The following is an 18,712-nucleotide window of genomic DNA, read 5'->3' on the forward strand; positions in this document are numbered from 1 at the left end:
TGGACTAGGACTAATCATATCTGGGGTAATATCACTCAGATTTCAGAGGGAGGAAAGAACCCAAAAGATCATATCTGACACATGCATTCCTCAGGTTTAAAAATCTGAGAAATCATGAGCTGTAGAAATGAATGGATTCTCAGAAACAAAGGTGGATTTTACTTTTTTAATAATAATGAAGTAAGAGACTGTATGAGTCACAGCCAGGAAAGAATGGAAGAATTGTCCTATGGTTTGGTAATGACAAATATCGTTACATGTGAAGACATTGTCTTCCCCACCACCTCAGAGGAGATATAAAGCAAATCCAAAATTTCAGTGACTGACTGTGTATGACAGAAATACCCAAAGGGTGGCCTGTGGTGCTGGTGAATGTCCTATACTGAGCACACTGTTGGTGTTAAAGCATGCAGATACACACAAGCACACACAAAACCTCATGCATTTGTGTTAGTGCTTGTACCATACAACATAAAAAAATTGACGAGACATTTTTTCTCTCCTTGCTAAGCTATTTTGATTGTAGTAGGTGGTAAAAATGACATAGATGGAAACAGAGGGAAAGAACATCCCCTGAGCATCAGAGGAAATAAATGCAGCAATGACAGAAGTGATGCCCATTCTTTTTTCTTTTTGAAATAACACCCATCAGGAGAACGTGGATGGAGATGTTACACTGTATCAACTCCAATATCAATTAATTTTAAATAAACAACATACCATGCCCTGACTCCCAGGCTGGGTTTGGAGTTCTGATCAGTAAAACTGTGTGATTAATACTGTTAATGACTGTAACAACAAAATCTGAGTTCTGACACTCTATAGATATTTAATGTCTTGAGTTTCAGCTACAGTAATAAGTTTTAATGTCATTTTATCACAGGTAATTTCCTGGACCTTCTTGAATTAACTATGTTATATCAAACAATTTGCTCAGCGATTTAGAAATATTATACACAGACTTTATGGTGTAAAATTTGGACACTATGGTTGAGAGATTGGAAGATTCCAGAATGGATATAATTATATCTATCTATGTATTAATATATATAAGTTTATATTATATATAACAGATATAAGAGATCTTTTCCCTTTCATTTTGTTTTCAGTTTGGCTTGTTTGGGTAAGATTTCTTTGCCTTTTCTTTTTTTCTGCTTGTCATGACTACACAGCTTAAACAACATCACAGTGTGTGAAGCTAACATGCTGCTATTCTTAGCCAAGTTGTTAGATCTGGATAAAAAAAAATCTCTCTAACTTCCTAATTCATCTGGGATAAAAAAAAAAAGAGTCCTCAGAGAATACAAGCAAATCTTCAGAAAACAAAGATGATTAAACTGATTAATCTTTTCTTTAAATGCTAGGTCATGTTGTTATTATTTGTGACACCATGATAAGCTGTAATTAAATTCCGGCAAAATTTCTTCTTTAAAGTAATTTGAGCTACTACTGCAAAAATATACAGGAAACTATCCTTGCTACCAGGAATTCACATTTTTATATAAACAATGTATTCAGTATATGTTGCCTCCTTTATTAATCTGCTACTTTGCCAAGGGACTTTCATTTTTACAGAGTTGCTCATTACTGTCTTACTTTCAGGACAGCATCTTCACTCAAGTGCAGATTAACATGAAGAACGTCCATTCATTCCACTCTAATTAAGCATATGCTTAAATAGTTTCCTGAACTGGATTGGTAGTAAATAATGTATAAGAGTTAGGCTGACACCTTGATTTTGCTGAAGTAAAAATAACAGCATGTATATGAAAAGATGCCTTCTCACTGCATGCCGTTCTCTTGCATGTGCATGTGCCCCTGTGGACAAACTGAGAGCATAAATCTTGAGAGATGAGAGGTCATATTACTCCAGGCATGGATGGTGGAAAGGGAAAACTGTGCCCCAGTTAATACTGCCTGATGTGGTATGTTCCTGCCTCTCCTTTTTCTGCATTAAGACTAGGTTGATGCTGGACTTGTGTACAGTGTACAAGAGGAATAGTCACATAAGGGACAAGAAGATTCCACATTAAGCTGAAAATTAATAAAACTGATTTTGCAACCAGACTTCTGGAGCACTTCCCCTGGAGCAGGGCAAAAACTGGAGTGAGACCATACACAGCTCCTTCTCAGCCTTTCTCTGCTGGCAAAAAATGAACTATGGAAGCCCTTCAGGGATAATTAGCTTCCTCACAAATTTTGCTTTCATGCACAGGAATCTGTACAGGCTACTAAATACACCCTAGTCACCCAACAAATGATACCATTGTGGTTTTATCTGCAAGATGTACCTCTTTGTGTGGTCACTGTGTAACCATTGGGTTTCCTGTTGAGAGGCTCTGAGGAACACGGCAGCATCCTGAACTTACAAATAAACCCTACACAAGGCTGTTTTGCAGAAGGCTTGTGAGGGTAGTTTTCCAACAATACTTGCTGTAGTTAAGAAGAAAGTTCCTGCTGGCCTGGCTACCAAATTAAAAGTGCATTTAAGTCTTCATAACAGCTAACCTCTCAAATTACAGACCAAACAGGCAAATTTCATAGTCTAAGTTCACCTCAAGGAGCAATCTGGATCAAAAATATAAGAGGTGAGAGAGTATCTCTGTAGCTTCACACCTCTTGTCCAAGCATTCTGCCACTAGAGTCAACATGGACACACCAAGTTGGGATTTGGTATATGGGGAGGACAAAATGTCTGAAGTGGAGCGTGAATGTAAATCAGGTGGAGGTAACAAGCACTGGGAACCTTTTAAAACAATACAAAGTGTGCTGCTGTTTAAGGTCCCTAGCTGTGAAGTGACCTTGCAGCACCATCCCTAGTGTGTACCCCTTGCCACATGTCCTATGTTGTCCTGCTTTGGCAGGACATTGCCTCTGTTTTTATCTCTGAATAGCCAGGTTTTCTGTTATAAACATTTTTTATCTCAGTTCAGCTATTGTTTCTCTGTTGTTTCTTCTCTTATAGAGCAGCTTGTTCTCTGCACCTTAGTCCCCTTCAAATGTCTTCTACTCTGTGTTGAAGGGATTACAGGGCTTACAGGATGGTTCACTAGAGGCTAACACAATCATGAATTGAGAAATGAGCCAACAGTTTCATTACAATTGTCTGTGTGTCTGATTGCATTTACTGCAGCCTGGTAATACGAAGCAGTTTGGGAGTTTTTGTGGAAATATAAAGGCATTGTAATGACAAAGAGGTAAACTGTGTATAAATGAACATTTGCTAGAGACAGTTAAGTTAATAATAATAGAATTTCCTCCCAAGAGACTACAGCTGCCAATTTGACTTCTACAATCGCAATGCCATAGAAAAGCACACACTTTTGGGGGGGGGGGGGGCGTAGTGGGGTGGGGGAGGGCAGGGTGGGCTAACACTAAAAGATTTTATTCAAACAATGTAATGAAGACTTAGGACAGGGAATGATGTGAAAGAAATACTGAAAAATCAAAATAAATTAAAAAAGTAGAAATTAGAAGTGTAGAGGAACATGACAGAATTCAGATACATATTTTGGTAATGTAAGAAAGTTATTATCAAAGGTTTGACAGTTTTCTAAGATAATAAAACATCATGACAACTTCAGTGGTTTTAGTTCCAAATATTCAGACAACTGTCATAGCCCCATCAAAACAGCAAAAATGGTTTATATTATTCAGAGTTTGAAGAGCAAACTAAGAATATGATGTGACTTCAAGTGGGAGAGGTAATACATAGGCACACAAATGTAAGTGATAATAGTACCTCCGTGCAAATGAAATTCATTTTGAGCAGGAATTCATGTTAGCAAAATGGAACTGCATGGATGCCCATTGAAAATGAACAGCCAAGATGACATCAAGATGGAGGAATGAATTAATCTAAAAATTAATTACAACATTCAAATAAATATCTTTGAAGAATTTGCTCTTCTCTGCCATATACTCCTCTGGCTTTTTATGTTAAGAATACCACTATGTTTTTTGTAGCCATTATTTAAGGTAAGCCTGCCTGAAAACATCTGAGATATTTTAAGATTACAGCTCACACCGATCTTTAGAAGGGAACATCACCTAAAAATGACTATTTATTAGATTTTATTCATTCAAAACCCAAAGGCAAGGTGAGCATGCTTCAGAAGTCTAGTCTTAATTTAGCAGCAACAATAACAACAGAATGAATCAGTAAGTTTATATTCTCAACTGAAACGTTGTCATAAACAATTTTGTTAGTCTTCATCTCACCCAAATATTGCTATGGAAAGGCTAGGAAGCTAGTTGTCCATGCCTCCCTCTACAGTCAACAGAAAGACAGATGTCATCATGGGCAGAGAAATCTCATTTTATGATATGCTTCCCTGATACATGATAAATCCTGGTTTTCTGCATGAATTTTATAGACAATCTCGCCAACTCAGTCTAATCACTTTACCATGTCTATATTTAACTCAAATGTGTACTATTCTTTTTCAGTAAATAGCAGAAAATTAATTTCCCTTGACTGAAGTTAGAAAGTTCAGAAAAAAACAATGAAACCTTTCACTCTTTGTGTAGGGCACTGGCCTTCTAAGTGAGAAACAAGAGTCTTCAGTAGACAGACGCTTCCACCCAAATGTCTTTAAGAGGAAATGAAACTGCTGGTGGTAAAGGACATTTACAAATTTGAGAGCAGTTTTAATCACCAAAACATAAGCATTCAGCCTGATGCCTAGGTAAGAAGTTCAGAGTACTGCAATTTCATTACTATTGTGAATAAGAGAGCATTTAGTAAATAGTGCTTCATAGTCACATACTGGAAAATGAAATTAAAATAAAATATGTCATATTCTGTATTTTCAGTGTCTCAGACAGGCACCAGAAGGTATAGACTGACAATGTTTGAAATATACTGGAAAGTTATTCATACAAAAGAAACCAAACCAAAACAAGAAAGAACATTAGTTGTCTCAGACTCAAAAGCTATTTCTCCATTTTAGAAGCCAGGATGGAAATAGAGCAACTGTCATAATAAGAAATCTAAAATTTGGTGCTTGCAGTATCTGATAACTGGTCAGTTCATCTTGAGCAAATTCCAGAATGTTCTGCGGGCGGCTGGTTCAGATCTCGAGACTGTACCGAGCCACTGTAATCCTGGTTTGAGAATTATCTTACAGTATAAAACCTTAGAAATAAAATATAATTAAGACCCTGTAATCAATCTGCACTCTAGTGAAGATGTTGTTACATGTTAAAGACAGATTTCACATTGATTTTGTATTTCCTACTGAAGGAGGAAGGCTGTAGGGGGAGAAAAAAGGAAGAAAATTATTTCAAAAGCACTGCTCCTGCTCATATTTGTGCTTGAAGCCAATAAAACAGCTCATGTGTGGAAGGGTAAACAACTGCATAATTCTTTTCAGGACCAAGACTGTACTGGCAAAACTAACTAACTAACTAACTAAAACTTTCCTAGAAAGGCCAAGAGCTGAATGAAGCATGAGCTGCCCTCATAACCTATGACTCAAAGGATATCAACATGTTACCCGTGGACTCAACTGAGACTGCAGCATATTCCTTTTGGTGAAACAAAAGCATATAGGAAAAACTGCTCCATGAAGTCTATGCAATTTCTATATAGGTAAAATTTCCAGAGGAGATCTCAGATCTATGTTAAAAGTTTGAAAAAAACCTTCCAGAAAGTGCCTATTCTTTCCAGCTTAGAGCTACAGCACATTGTTTGAAGGACATTATGTAGTTTGTTCCCCTCTGCTTTGTTGAATGTAATATATTGTAATGGTCAGTAGGCAAAGTCTTATCAATAATTTTTTTCAAACATCCTTTCACCAGTGCCACATGTCTTTGTTATAAAATATTTTAATTAAAAGCTGCAAGTTAGCTTTTGTGTGACATGAGCTCAAATAGGATCAGTTGTTTATTATAGTTTTTAAAGATGAATATGTTTTAATTAAATATTTATCCATTATACAGATTTTAAACTTCAGTAAGAACCAGATGTTGTTCTGAGATAAAGTGGCAAAGCTTACCTGAAGTAAAAGTATCTATCTACATAGCAGCTGGTCCTAAATGTTTCTGAAAGTCTAATGACTCTAATGACATTAAAAGACAAACAGCCTATCTTTATTAATCTAATGACTTTAACGTTGGAAAGCACTGTAATTAAAATGGTACCTAATCAAGCACTTAGTGCTCTGATTTTTATACCAATAATCTATGGGATAAAATACATATAATAGTTAAATATTTCCTAGAGCAATGGCTAAAAATCAAGGAATGAACACACATAAATTCCTTAACCATTCATGTTCATTCACTTTCCTCATGAATCTCTGAACACAAAATGGAACAAGGTCAGAAAGGACCAGACGCAGCTGCAGTACGAATGGATGGAAGGGAATGGAGGCTGGAGGGAGCCTTGCCACCAGATTGAATATGCACATCAAGATAATGGGTTGTATTTTCCTCCCCACTGTTGTCTCACAGTTGTTCCTCCACATTGTTTCTGAGAAAATGGAAAATGTTTATTCTTTAGGCTGATGGATGTAATTAAAACTTGTTTTAAGTACAGACAAGCCCATTTCTTAAGACATTAAAAATGACAGGCATACTTAAAGACAACAATAATTTCACTGAAGCCATTAGAAAATAAAATCATTATTTAAAAATAATAAGCTTGTTGGTTTTGTTTTCCAGTAGTGTTTCTCCTAACAAAAAATTTTAATTGCAGATTAGTTTTATTCTTGTAGTCCTGTTGATAGATTTGAGGCAAGCAACATACATCATTAATTGTATTGTGTAGGGGTTTGCATTTCAGACAAAAGTGTTGTCTGACCAAGCTACTACAGCCTGCCTGAATTGTCATTAAATGGAAATGATGCCTGGGAACGTTGAACTTAATGTTATGTTTCCAAATACCATGAATAACATTACAGTAGCTTTAATGGATTTCATAGGAGAAAAATGTCATTAAACAAAGCAACAATATTAGTACCTTTGCCCTGGCCAAATTCCAGTCTGGCTAATTGCATTCGGACACCTACTATTTGTGAGGTTTTTGAATTTGGTATGTTTGTGTACCTCACTGTTTGTTCATTGATATGTTAATGCCATACATTGTCAGGCCATTGCTGTCTGTCACCCCAGAGTTAGCTGGCTACAACTGTTGACCATCCAAGCAAGTTTAATGAAGCCATAACTACAGTACATGACCTTGAAAAGATTCCTTTCAACCTACACTCCTACAGTTCATCAATTTACTTAGGTATTGCTTAACCTAACAGGTAAGCATAGATATAACTTATTTCAGTGTTTGTTAAACATACTATCAGCACAACCTCACGTCCCAGTTCTGAAATAACGAGCTGCAGAAGTTCATTAACATGCGCCTAAAGCTGGGCACAGACATGACCTCCCACACGTTGGTCTTTAGTTGAGGTCAGAGAGGCACTCTGAGCAGTGTGTCCTAAAAAAACTCCACTTAACCGTGCTTTGCTTTGAATTGTGGATTGGTCTCTGAGAACATTACCTGAACCATGGATGAAATTTAAGTGAAGATATGCTCCAGGAACACAACTTATACGCCTCAGCACCAGCTAATCATGGAGATAATAGCCCTGGAGTAGAGCTAGTCCAAAGTTAAAAATAAATTCCCCAAATGTGGGCTTCAGAATAAATTCTTTTGTTCTACGGTTCTGTTGGCTCATGCTACTTTCTCATGTAGATGTACTCACAGAGTGATTTATTCAAAAAAACATATCTGCATTGTATTATCTTCCTAGTCTTTGATATAATGGTGACCCATGACTCAAAGTTTGCATTGCAGTTTTGAGAAAGCTTTTCTGGCATTGCCGTGTTTGTTGACAGTTTTAGAGAGGTTGTGGAGGAAAAGATTATGAGGATCTGAATCCTGGCTTATTGAAAGTATTTTAAAAAAATAAGACCATGATTTGGAACTGCCTTGATACACATTCAGGCAGGATCTTCAGTGACAACCTTGTATAACAGCTTTTTGTGTGTCTGACATATCTCAGAGAAATAATTTCTAATAACATTCCCAAGATCCTCCCTATGCCCTTTAATCTCGAGCACTGCTTGTGACATCCAGTTCAGACAAAAACGCACATTGATTTTCTTTTTTTGGGGACCAAACATGGTCACCAATGAGCATGTAAAACATTTAAATCAGACATATATTTTTATATGCATTGACAGTGATTAAAAGATAAATGCCCAACAGAACATATAAACAGAAAGAAGTAGTACCAAATATAACTCTCTTCTGGCAGTCTTCATTTCACTTAGTGAATACAGCATTCCTGAAAACCTCATCTACAGGTAACTGTAGGTAATGAATCATATCCCATTTCGGTTGGGATCAGGTGCAATGTCCTGTTCACTCAGCAGAACAACTGGATCCACATTCCTCCCCCATCTGGTATATAAGTAGTCCAGAAGCTGCACAGATTGTACCCCATGTTGCACATGGCACTGTTGTTTGAAGTTTCAAGCAGTGTGTTAAACTGCAGCTGGATTGTCACCATTAACGTTTTGTCACAGTATGATTTAGGGAGAAAATCAATGATCTGGAAACAGATGTGAAGTTTTAAATGTACATCATTAGATCTTCAGGACTAATTTCAGGCTTAGCACTGCCTTGGATTTTCTTCAGGTAGAAGAAAGACAGAAAAATGGGGAGAAGAGTGACAAGATAAGTGGAAAAGAGTAGAGGGGATCATGTGAGCACAGATGCTAATGAACCGAAAAACACCATTTTATTTAACTGTTACGTATGTCTGCACAGAAGTCAGTCATGTGAAAGCAATTGTAGTGTGTTTAAAGAGCCTATTAAGATTTCCATATAGGAAAATGGGTTTTTTCCCCTTTTCAAAGTATCTGCTTAGGATTAAAGATATTTTCCATTCAGTACCAGGTCATAACCAAGCCATCTGTCTAACTCGCTCCCTTGCACACACACATATCAACACAGAGAGCAAAGAGGGAGTGGAGAGGAAGCAAAAGGATAAGAGTGAGAAAAGATTACTAAAGAGTTTAAAAGAGCCACAGTGAATGCCCTCGTAGTCAAAGAAATCTACTGCTCTAAGGGTGATGGTGGCTCAAATCTTGCCCCATCTTACCAGGACACTCTAATAACACAGCCACTGGCTTTTCAGGCAAAGATAATCTTATATGCATTTATCTATTCTAACCAGAAGTATTTTCAGTCTGATTTGAGAAACCTTTAACTAAATCTAGGACTTTTATGAAAAAATCTGTTTTTAATGGTTGGTAACTTCCAAAGAAAACAAGTTTTTTGCCACAAAGATCCTGACTGAATTTATTTCCATGTTGAATATAGATATCTAACTTTCAATTAAAACGGTGGGATTCCTTTTCAAGTAAAATTGAAGAACATTTGGATATGATGACTACTTTAAGATCCGTAACGTAGGAATGACAAGTACTGCTGAGTCCTAATCCTAGTGTGTAGCTTTTTGATTAAACCCCATTTTGTGCTAATAATTCACAGTAGTATTGTACAATCTAAACTACAGAAATCCCTGAGGTAGCTGAGGAAAACCAAGCCAAAAACAGCAGAGAAGTTGCTTACCTGTCTGAATTCTTCGAGATCTATTTTGTTTCCCACCAGCACTAAGGGGATGTCATAGGTGTGCCGGACACGATAAATGAGCTCCTTAAACTCAGCAGCTTCTTGAAAGGATTGGCGGTCTGTGATAGAATAGCAGATAATGAAGCCTTCTCCGCCTCGCATGTATTGGTCCCGCATGGCTGTGAATTCTGCCTGTGGAATAGAAAGAACATGATCAATAATTTGGCCCCCCAAATTATCTATCTTTAAATAATGAACTTGCTGAAAATTTCCCCCATTCCCTACGTAATTCCACATGGTTTGTTTTCTGTTTTAAATACGGCTTGCTGAAACTTGTGCATCCTTCTGGGGCCATCCTACTGGGTAATACACCATCAGGACCTTTTTATTTTTCCCTTTTCCCATCAAAGGAACTCTGTCCTCTAAGAATATGAACTTGTTATGCCACTGCCTGCATGCAGAAAATACTGTCTCATGTATTTCTAGAACTTTCTGCAGCACTTTCAATAAACATAGATGACTTGCAATTGGATGAATACTAATATATATAAAAGAAGAGCTATATTACTACCTAGGGATGGGAGACAAACTCCTTATTATGCACTCACTTCAAAAGCTAGGTAATTTACTTATCAAAAAGACATTCATTGACTCCCACCAGCTTTGAGTAGTACCTAGTAAAAAAAAATGGTGCCTAGGAATATAATCTGCAAAAAGTTCTACTCTTTCAAATGCTCTTAGAGAAGCGGGAGGTTTTAGTTCAGTGTGAGATAATACTATTAAATGAAAATGAACAATTTCAAATAGTGTGAGAATTGGCACAATTTTCTCCTCCTGCATTTTCCTCTATTTATGTGTGTATTTATTGTCACAGCAACATTTCTGGTTATTGGTATGGTTTTGCAGAAGTACTTAACAACTGCCACAGTGTACAAAAATTAGGGTTTACTTTTCAAAAACTAGTCTCAGGCACTGCGTCTTGATAGTATGTTTTAAATCCAGTTTCTTTTTCAAGTTTGTTTGCTTTTCTTGATCACAGCCCAGAATAACCCAATACCATGGCAACAGTCGGTCAGGATCAGAATCCTCCTGACAGAATCAGTTCTCCAGAGATATTAAGATGCTGGAAGGTCTGATAAAGCAAGGAATACACATATCAACATTGGGCCATTTTTATGAGAAGCAGAATACAATATCAAGCCCTGTATTTTTACTCTGTTGAGAATTTAGGCTAGGATTTTTAAAACAGTTTATGTATATATATCTATATCTATATATATATATATATCTCCTCAGTTCTTGCTGAAAATTGAAGGGAAATGGATTGCTTATGCTCTTTTAAAAGTCTCAGCCTTAAATCTCTCTCAATAGTCACTCATGTTGATTGATAATACTTCCTGTGAATAGACTTTCGTGTTGACCATTATCATTTATTCATGATGTATCTTTTACCCAAGGGTTTTCTTATATATCATTCAAAATATTTCACCTGCCACACGAAAAAGTTCATAGACTAAGCTCCAAAATAGCAGACTAATAGGCAATTTAAGGGTAGGATTCTGCTCTGAGACTTACTCAGAATTTCAAAATGTCTAAACTATCACCACTGGCATCCCAGGAGAATTTATTAACTACCAAGATACAGCATAGAATGGATCAGGCTATATTCTATCCCATCTTTTTGAAACTGGATGGTAAAAAGTAGGGCAGCAGTGGGGGGAAACACAGAAGATGTCAGACATAAGGGATTCTACTCTCTGCAGGTTCTGGTGAGACAAAGAATGGAGGTCTGTCTCCATTCCCAGGTGTTTGCCTGCCATCTGCATTAGATAGTCACTGTATTAATAAACAATGCAATACAAACTGGAGACCGTACTCAGGGTTTTCAAATTGTGGGTAGGGACTGATAAAGACTAAACACAGAGACATACTCCCTCTCCCTTAATCCTCCTCAGATCCCAGGCTTTTCTGCCAGAACAAGGGTCTCTCCGCGCAGCTCCGTGTCCTGATTTTCTTCTCTGTGCACCAATCGCCTAGAACTGTTCTGCAACATGATGAGTAGGGTAGTCTCCTTTGTAGGAGGAGCTGAACAAGGCCAGGATCCCTTCAGGCTGAGCAGACAATGAAAACCTTACATGGAGTAAACCTGAGGATTAAGGCTCCTCAATTTAGCTATTTGTAGCTGCAGGCTACTGTCTAAGATCCCATTGTAGATAATGGTAAGGTAGATAACACAATCAATGGATTATAGATTGCTTCTGCTGATGAAAAATTATTATCTTTTTAGTAATCTAATTATCTATTTTTTGTTTATTTTTGTTATAGAGCAGAACATTAATAGAGCTGAATGGAGCCACTAGCTCCCACATAGACACCTAAAAGTATATGTTTTGGTATGGAACCTAAATCCCAGCCCAGATGACTTGTCTTCCTGGGTTAAAGATTTCATAAATCAACTACTGTAACACTGTATGGTTGTTATACACAGCCTTTGACAGAGGATGAGCTCTGCTTAGTGAGGTCTTTCTCTAGGAAGTGCTCAGAACTTTGTGTACTCATTTATAGCCATTTATGGCCAACTGTGAAGGAATTAGGTCACATACCCCTGTTTAAGTTACTCACAATAAGTGACTTCCTGCAGCTTCCAAGATCACTCCTCAGGAATACTTAATAACTTTTCTTGACTGCCAGGAGACTCTGGGTTCCTAATTTTACACACTGTGAATCATTCCAAAGGGACAAAGTGCTCAGCTTTTAGGCACTTTTAGGCACTTCCATTCTTGAGTTGGAGTCATTTACCTACACATTCTGGTTCATGCCTGGGCATAGTTATGACTTTAAGGATATGAATTAATTTACTTCTGTAATTTTTTATTATGACATGTTATTGCTGCTGATGTATTAAACTAAACAGCCAAAATACTTCAGTGTCATACTTGCAGTGATCCATTTTCAGAGGCATTAATTATTCTATGCAAACTAGGTTGGGGATATCCGCTTGGTTTTCTGTTGTTAATTCAGTTAGTAATTTCCTTTCCTATTTTTTGATGTTGACTTTCACTTCTCAACTTTTTCCCCTTGGCATGATTGCTCATTACAGAGTCAAGGACTCCAAGGTCAAACATAAATAAGCCTTGAACTCCAACATAATAATATATATTAAGAAAAAAATGAAATATAAATTCCAATAAACCTATTATAACCCTTGCAATAATGTATGCATATTATATATACAAGACAAAGGTCTAATATGTAATTAAATCTCTTTGTTCATTTTTTAGTTCAAGTGCTACTCCAGATTTCACAGTCTACATGTATCTCTGCACTGAGCAGAATCAAAGTCCAAGTTCACCTGGGTCTTGTGGATGTTCAGAGGCAGGTGGAGGTAGACCTAATGGTTTTACAGATTTTTCAGTGGTTTTCTTTTTATATTTTGCTTGGTTCTCATACAAGATAAACAACAATTTATCTGTGCAGCTGGCACACTAATATCTTCTTTAATTTTTTCCTGCTGTAAAAGTAGCTTTTTAAAAAATTTTTCAGGAATAGTAGTAAATGCCATTTGCTACTCAATAGGGGGAAAATAAGAAACATTTGCAAGTCACTAAATGCCAAAGGGAAGAGACAGAAAGAAATCACACCTCCTCAAAAGAAAATCAATTCTGAGAATTAAATAGAAAATTTGTCATGCTTATAGCACTTTGCAGCTTGACATCAGTCTCTAAAACTCTCTTGTGTATTATTCTTAAGACTTAACTGAAAAGTGTGGTAAGAAATTTTTTGAAACAAAATCACCATTCTTCTTGGGAGAGATGTTATACTTGAGAACAAGCATCGAGTCTGGATAGAAACAAACCAAAACTTTTCTAAAAGTTGAAAGAAGGCAGCATAACTTTTTTGTTTTCTTTTTCCATTATAATTGGATACAGAAAAAACCTGATACTAATTCTCATAAGATTATATATGTCTACCTGTTGCTGAAGAAAGTTAGTAAGAAAATCTTGCTCCTATATGGAAGTGACATTTGCCTTTTACCAGTCATTGGGCATCTCATGTTTTTTCAAAGATGACAGAATGGCCTCACAATGACATAGAGCAGCTCCCTCAACATGCTCTGATGTGACCCATCCTGTTGTATCAAACTGCATACACCCACCTTAACTAACATGTCCCATGTTGATCCCCCCTCCACTAAGTGTAGTATATCTCTTCCTCAAAGTTTCCTGGAAGGCATAAAGACCTGGAAGGCATAAGGGCACACCTGGCCTGTAAAGGTTGGGGTAGAGAAAGTCCTAAGTTAGTGTTAGTCCTTTCTGTGTCCCTTATCATCAGGCCACTCACTCCTTTCAGCAGCAGTCCCACATTTTTCTTGGCCTTTGTTTAGTTGACAATGTACATGTAGAAACCTATCTTTGTTGCCTTTTATATATCTCAAATACTTCGACTCCAGCAACACTATGGTTTTCATAATCCAATCCATTCATGCGCAAGAAATACTTCCATGTTGATCCTTGGCAGTGTGTCCCTGATTCCACATTTCGTCATTCTGTATATGCTTGCTTTTCCTGTTATCTTTTAGGAGAACAACTTAGCAAAGAAGAAAACTTATCATCTGTTTTCTCTCTGTCACCTTGATTTATTCTCTTTTATCCCACTTTTCATAGCAAGAGAAAGCTTTCCATAAAGACAAATATTTTAATGAGTTTTAAAATTTATATAGTTTCATATAAATATAAATAGGACTTCTATGTTTTTTTTTTTCTTCATTAGAGATTAGAATCCTTTCCAAATAAGACCAGTACCTTAATGTCTCCAGAAAAGGAAACAAGGGCATTGAGCAGCAAAAGCAGATAGACTACCCTTAGTTACACAGATCCTTATGAAGTATTATTTTATGGGTTGCTATCAAACTTAGCAGTCTGGATCTAACGTTCAGGTCAGGACAACCCTACCTTGGTGACTGAAAAAATGTAGGAAGGTGTACCACAAAGTTCACTGAAGCCAAGCCTGGTTCTTTACTGTTTCCTAAGTATCTCCTCCTGAAAAATGCTGGAGAAAGAGTGCTGCACTAGAAAAGCTTTTATCCAACTCAGAATAGAAATTGTTAAGAAGCAATCTCTTCCACATCACCATTTTACACCAGCTGAACTCAAAATTGAAACCAATTCTCTTGGACTCACGTGTTACATACTGCTAATAGATAGCCTTGTCAGCTCCAAAAGGATAAGCGAAAAAGGGGTGGGGGAAGGGGGAGCCAGGGTGGAAGGGGGAAGATAAGAAGTACCAAAAAAAAAGACATAAGGCAATGAACAGGGGGTCGCCATGTGTCCCATCTTTTTTATTGTGTGGTGATGTGTTTGAGGAGGAAACATGTTGCAATGCTTAGAAGTGCAGTTCTTTTCCCCACTCCTCAGAAGTGTAGTGCTTAGAAATTTAAAGATGCAGCATCTCAGAAACAAAAGTGTCATGTTTTTCAAACCACACAAACACACTCCGCACATTTTGATGTCTGTTCTTTTTTTGTGATTTTTGGCTTGTATCTCTGGAAGAGGTCAGAGTCTCCCCAGGGAGGCCAGCCTCACAGTTTGAGAAATGCCATTTTCTATATCTTCTCATCTTATGTTCTCCTTGACTTTAGAACCGGGAATCTGCTAACAGATGTTCTTAATCAAAGCTGTCTCCCTGATTACCACAGGGGTCATTCTTATTATGAAGGGTTTTCTTTTATATTTCTAGTGAACATGAGGGAGGGAGGGCTATAGTCTTGGAAACAGGCAGAATATTGTTCATCTATGACAATGAACAAACAAGGGTAAAAAGAACAAAAAGGACCAAGAAACTCCATGGGGGAGCGGGTGGGAAATCTTTCAAATAGTGAGAGAATCAAAAGTAAAGACTATACAACATAAAAGAAATATGTGAAAACACATTGATCACTTAAAAAAAACAAACAAACAGAATTTTTGTTTATAAAAAAGGTGAGAATATCTTTTATCTCAGGAAAGTTTTTGCAAATATGGTCAAAGATTATTTTTAGGAGCAAAAGTTTTTTTAAAGCTAAAGTAAACCCTCCCATATATCTCTGTTAGTAAATTCTCTTACACACATAAACGTCACAGTTGACTTCATTAGGATTACATATTGTTCACCTGGCACTGCTTGTCATAAAGTTTGCTTTGCTTTTCTTTTACATCCTGAAATAGATTTACCTAAGGAAAGTACAATAGCGAGAAGTGCTGTGATAATTATTTGGTCTTCACTAATTTTTTAGTCTTTTTGGTGGGGTAGGGGAGCAAGTAGCTTTAAAAAGCTTATTTTTAAAAGCAAGCAGCAAGAAACCTGCAGCAGTTAGATTTTAAATGAGAAAGCATCCAGATAGGAAGTTGGGTGAATATTATGCCCTATAACCACCATAATACTGCTACTAATCTAGATGCAAAGGATGAGACCTGTTTCATCTGCTTCCTGCTACTGAGGAAGGAGTCACCTATTCTGCATTAGTCTTTAAGTCTCTCTCTACAGTCAGGAGAGACGATCAACTCTAGAGATTACTTCAACCCGTCCTCAGAGAAGTGTTTACCACCAGTCATCACCAGGGATGACTTTCATTTGTATCTCTCTCGCTACCTCAACAGAGACTTAATACTGATCCCAGCCTCTGAGGTCCACAATATCAGCCACAGCCCCTGCCCTGTCATATCCTTCATACATTTGGACGATGCGGCTTGTCCTTCTCTTCAGTTTAAACTCTTCATTTAGTTTCTACAATGTTGTTTTATTGCCAACAGAGTTTGAAAGGTCAAGAGGAACTAACTTCTAGTGCATAAAACCAATGGGTAATTTTTGCCTTCACAGCACTTAGCAATGGGAAACACTACCATCAGCATGGATTAAGTTACACTAGGACATAATATCTTTCCATCACAGAAGTCAAAGTTTCAAACCTGCTGCCTTTGCTCACAGGACTCCTGCATGCACCGTCTTTTAGATTCCCAACAACAACAGAACAGAAAACAAGCAAACACTGAACAACATCCACATCACTTCACACTCTCTTCTTGCTTCCCTCCTGTTTCCAATCATCCTTTGCAAACAGCAACAACAAAAGGAGTTACATAGCAAAAGATATGGAAAAGTCTGCAGCAGGTGGCACTCAGTCACTTGTGCCAGCCTAAACCATCTGCCACATCACTGGGAGGAAGGGAGCTCAATAACGGCTCAGGCACAGGCCAAAGAAAATGCAGGAACTCTGGTTTAAATCCTGGAGGACAGAGATTGATTCTTCTCTGTGTAAAGTCTTTGCACTGTTCTGATTATACATCAAACCCCTCTCTCACGACCCTTTTTGCCTGCTCTAGTAATGATCCAGGAGCGGTTCAAAATGGGATTAGTATAAACGAGAATTAGTCCATAAGCTTGCAGTGGAAGTGGATTATTATTATAATCAGTCCCTTGATTAATGATCAGTCAGTGTCTCATGCCTTATAATTACAGGAAGGAATCCTTGCTTCTGTTATGAAACAGTAATATCCCTTTCCTTCTGTGAATTTGTACTGGGGACAAAATGCACATCACCAATGATGGGAACAGTATAAAGATTACATAAAAGACGCAGTCCATGTTCCTAGAAGACTAATGTCTTTCTGAAATTAACCTGACAGCCTTCCAAGGCAATATTATAAAGTCCACATTGTACAAAATCAGTATCCTTTCCTTAACTCTGGGAATGTACAAGTAAAAAGCTGAGACAGATACCAAAATTCAACCGTAATTTAGAAGGCAACCAGCAGCAACAATATCAACCCTGCTGAAATCAGTACCTATTTATCTGGCTACTCCTCCCCATTTAACTTATTTACCTGGAAGGGGAAAGAGGTAGGAAGAAGAACAATATTCAAAACAGGTAATCTTTGTTGTTTTGTGAGAAATAGCAACATTACTTCTTAGCTGCTAATTTCTGGGGCTTTCTGGTAGTCAGTGTACACTCTGAAAATGGAGAGGCAAGCTCACCCAGGCAGACTGAATGAGAGGGAGCACCTCAAGACCTTGCCTATGCACAAGACGATGGTCCAAGCTGAGTGATTGATAGCTGGCAATTTAAGAAACACAATTAGACTCACACTGAACATGAAATGCAAGCACAGTCTTACATCCCTAATTTTTGAAAAATTTTGGCTAAAAACCTTATGAAATGGTTTTGGTCTCCTGCCCTTCCCCCACACTTATGTTCTTCAGCATCAACCTTTTCCCTCTAAAAACAGGTCTTCAGTCCCAGACAGGAGCTGGTATTACCCTAGACCTCAGTTCAGGGTTCTTTCTGAATGCTAACGTATTTGCATGGAAAGAGATGGATTCCTTCACAGCGGTTAATCCATCTTTATCTCTGACGAGTCGAGAGACTTTATGAACCTGAATATAAAGACTGGATTAATTAAAATTAAAGACTTTCATTTCTTAATCTGAGTTACTATTTCAGGTTAATTCACGAGGGCATTAGTCTCAGCTTCATTCAGATGGGTTGGAGACTTCGCATTGGCACATCTAAATTTTCACCCTTTCCGAAAATCCCCAGTTTGTGCAGTTAGTTTGATTATTGACTCCTTAACTCACTGTGGGACACAATCTGTTCCATCACTTGTGAATTCTTGTTGTTTCCCACATGTGAGCTTAAAGATTGAAGTTCCCCTTCTTTTTTCAGCTGTGATACTTCTTCCCGTCATATCTGATATTGCTCACAGTCACAGATCATGCAGGATTAAGTCTCGTGAAAGGCAGGTGTAGGTGTCCCTTCACACCTTGAGCGCTGATGGATCGCTATTGCACTGCCCCGTTTGGTAACAGCACATTTTGCATGCACTTGCTATTCTGTATTCACATACTGTTCAGCATCATGGCTGGCTTATAAATAGACTGTACCACATCAGTGTGGTAGAAAAAAATAAGTAAAGAAAAATAAATAAGGGGAAAAAGAAAAGACAAATGAGAACAACTTCCAATAGCGCAGGACTTCAAAAAATAGCATCACACAGTGACCCTTCTTTATCACTAAGCAACTACTAAATAACCTGCACTGGCACTCAGACCCTGCCTCCAGAAGTAGCTCCTCTGCATTGAAATGCCCCATGTTCCTGC

The 18,712-nt window shown here is 37.6% G+C and overlaps 1 protein-coding gene across 1 annotated transcript in view; it reads right to left on the reverse strand.

Moving 5' to 3' along the window:
• Nucleotides 1-18,712, reverse strand: part of RIT2 (Ras like without CAAX 2) — a 189,217-nt gene that overhangs the window by 76,413 nt on the left and 94,092 nt on the right. The window contains exon 4 of the mRNA XM_075078513.1: nt 9,581-9,772. Coding sequence (XP_074934614.1) covers nt 9,581-9,772 — 192 coding nt within the window. The remainder of the gene's footprint in view (nt 1-9,580; nt 9,773-18,712) is intronic.

This window comes from Phalacrocorax aristotelis, chromosome Z (assembly GCF_949628215.1).
Source record: "Phalacrocorax aristotelis chromosome Z, bGulAri2.1, whole genome shotgun sequence".
Taxonomy (NCBI): Eukaryota; Metazoa; Chordata; class Aves; order Suliformes; family Phalacrocoracidae; genus Phalacrocorax; species Phalacrocorax aristotelis.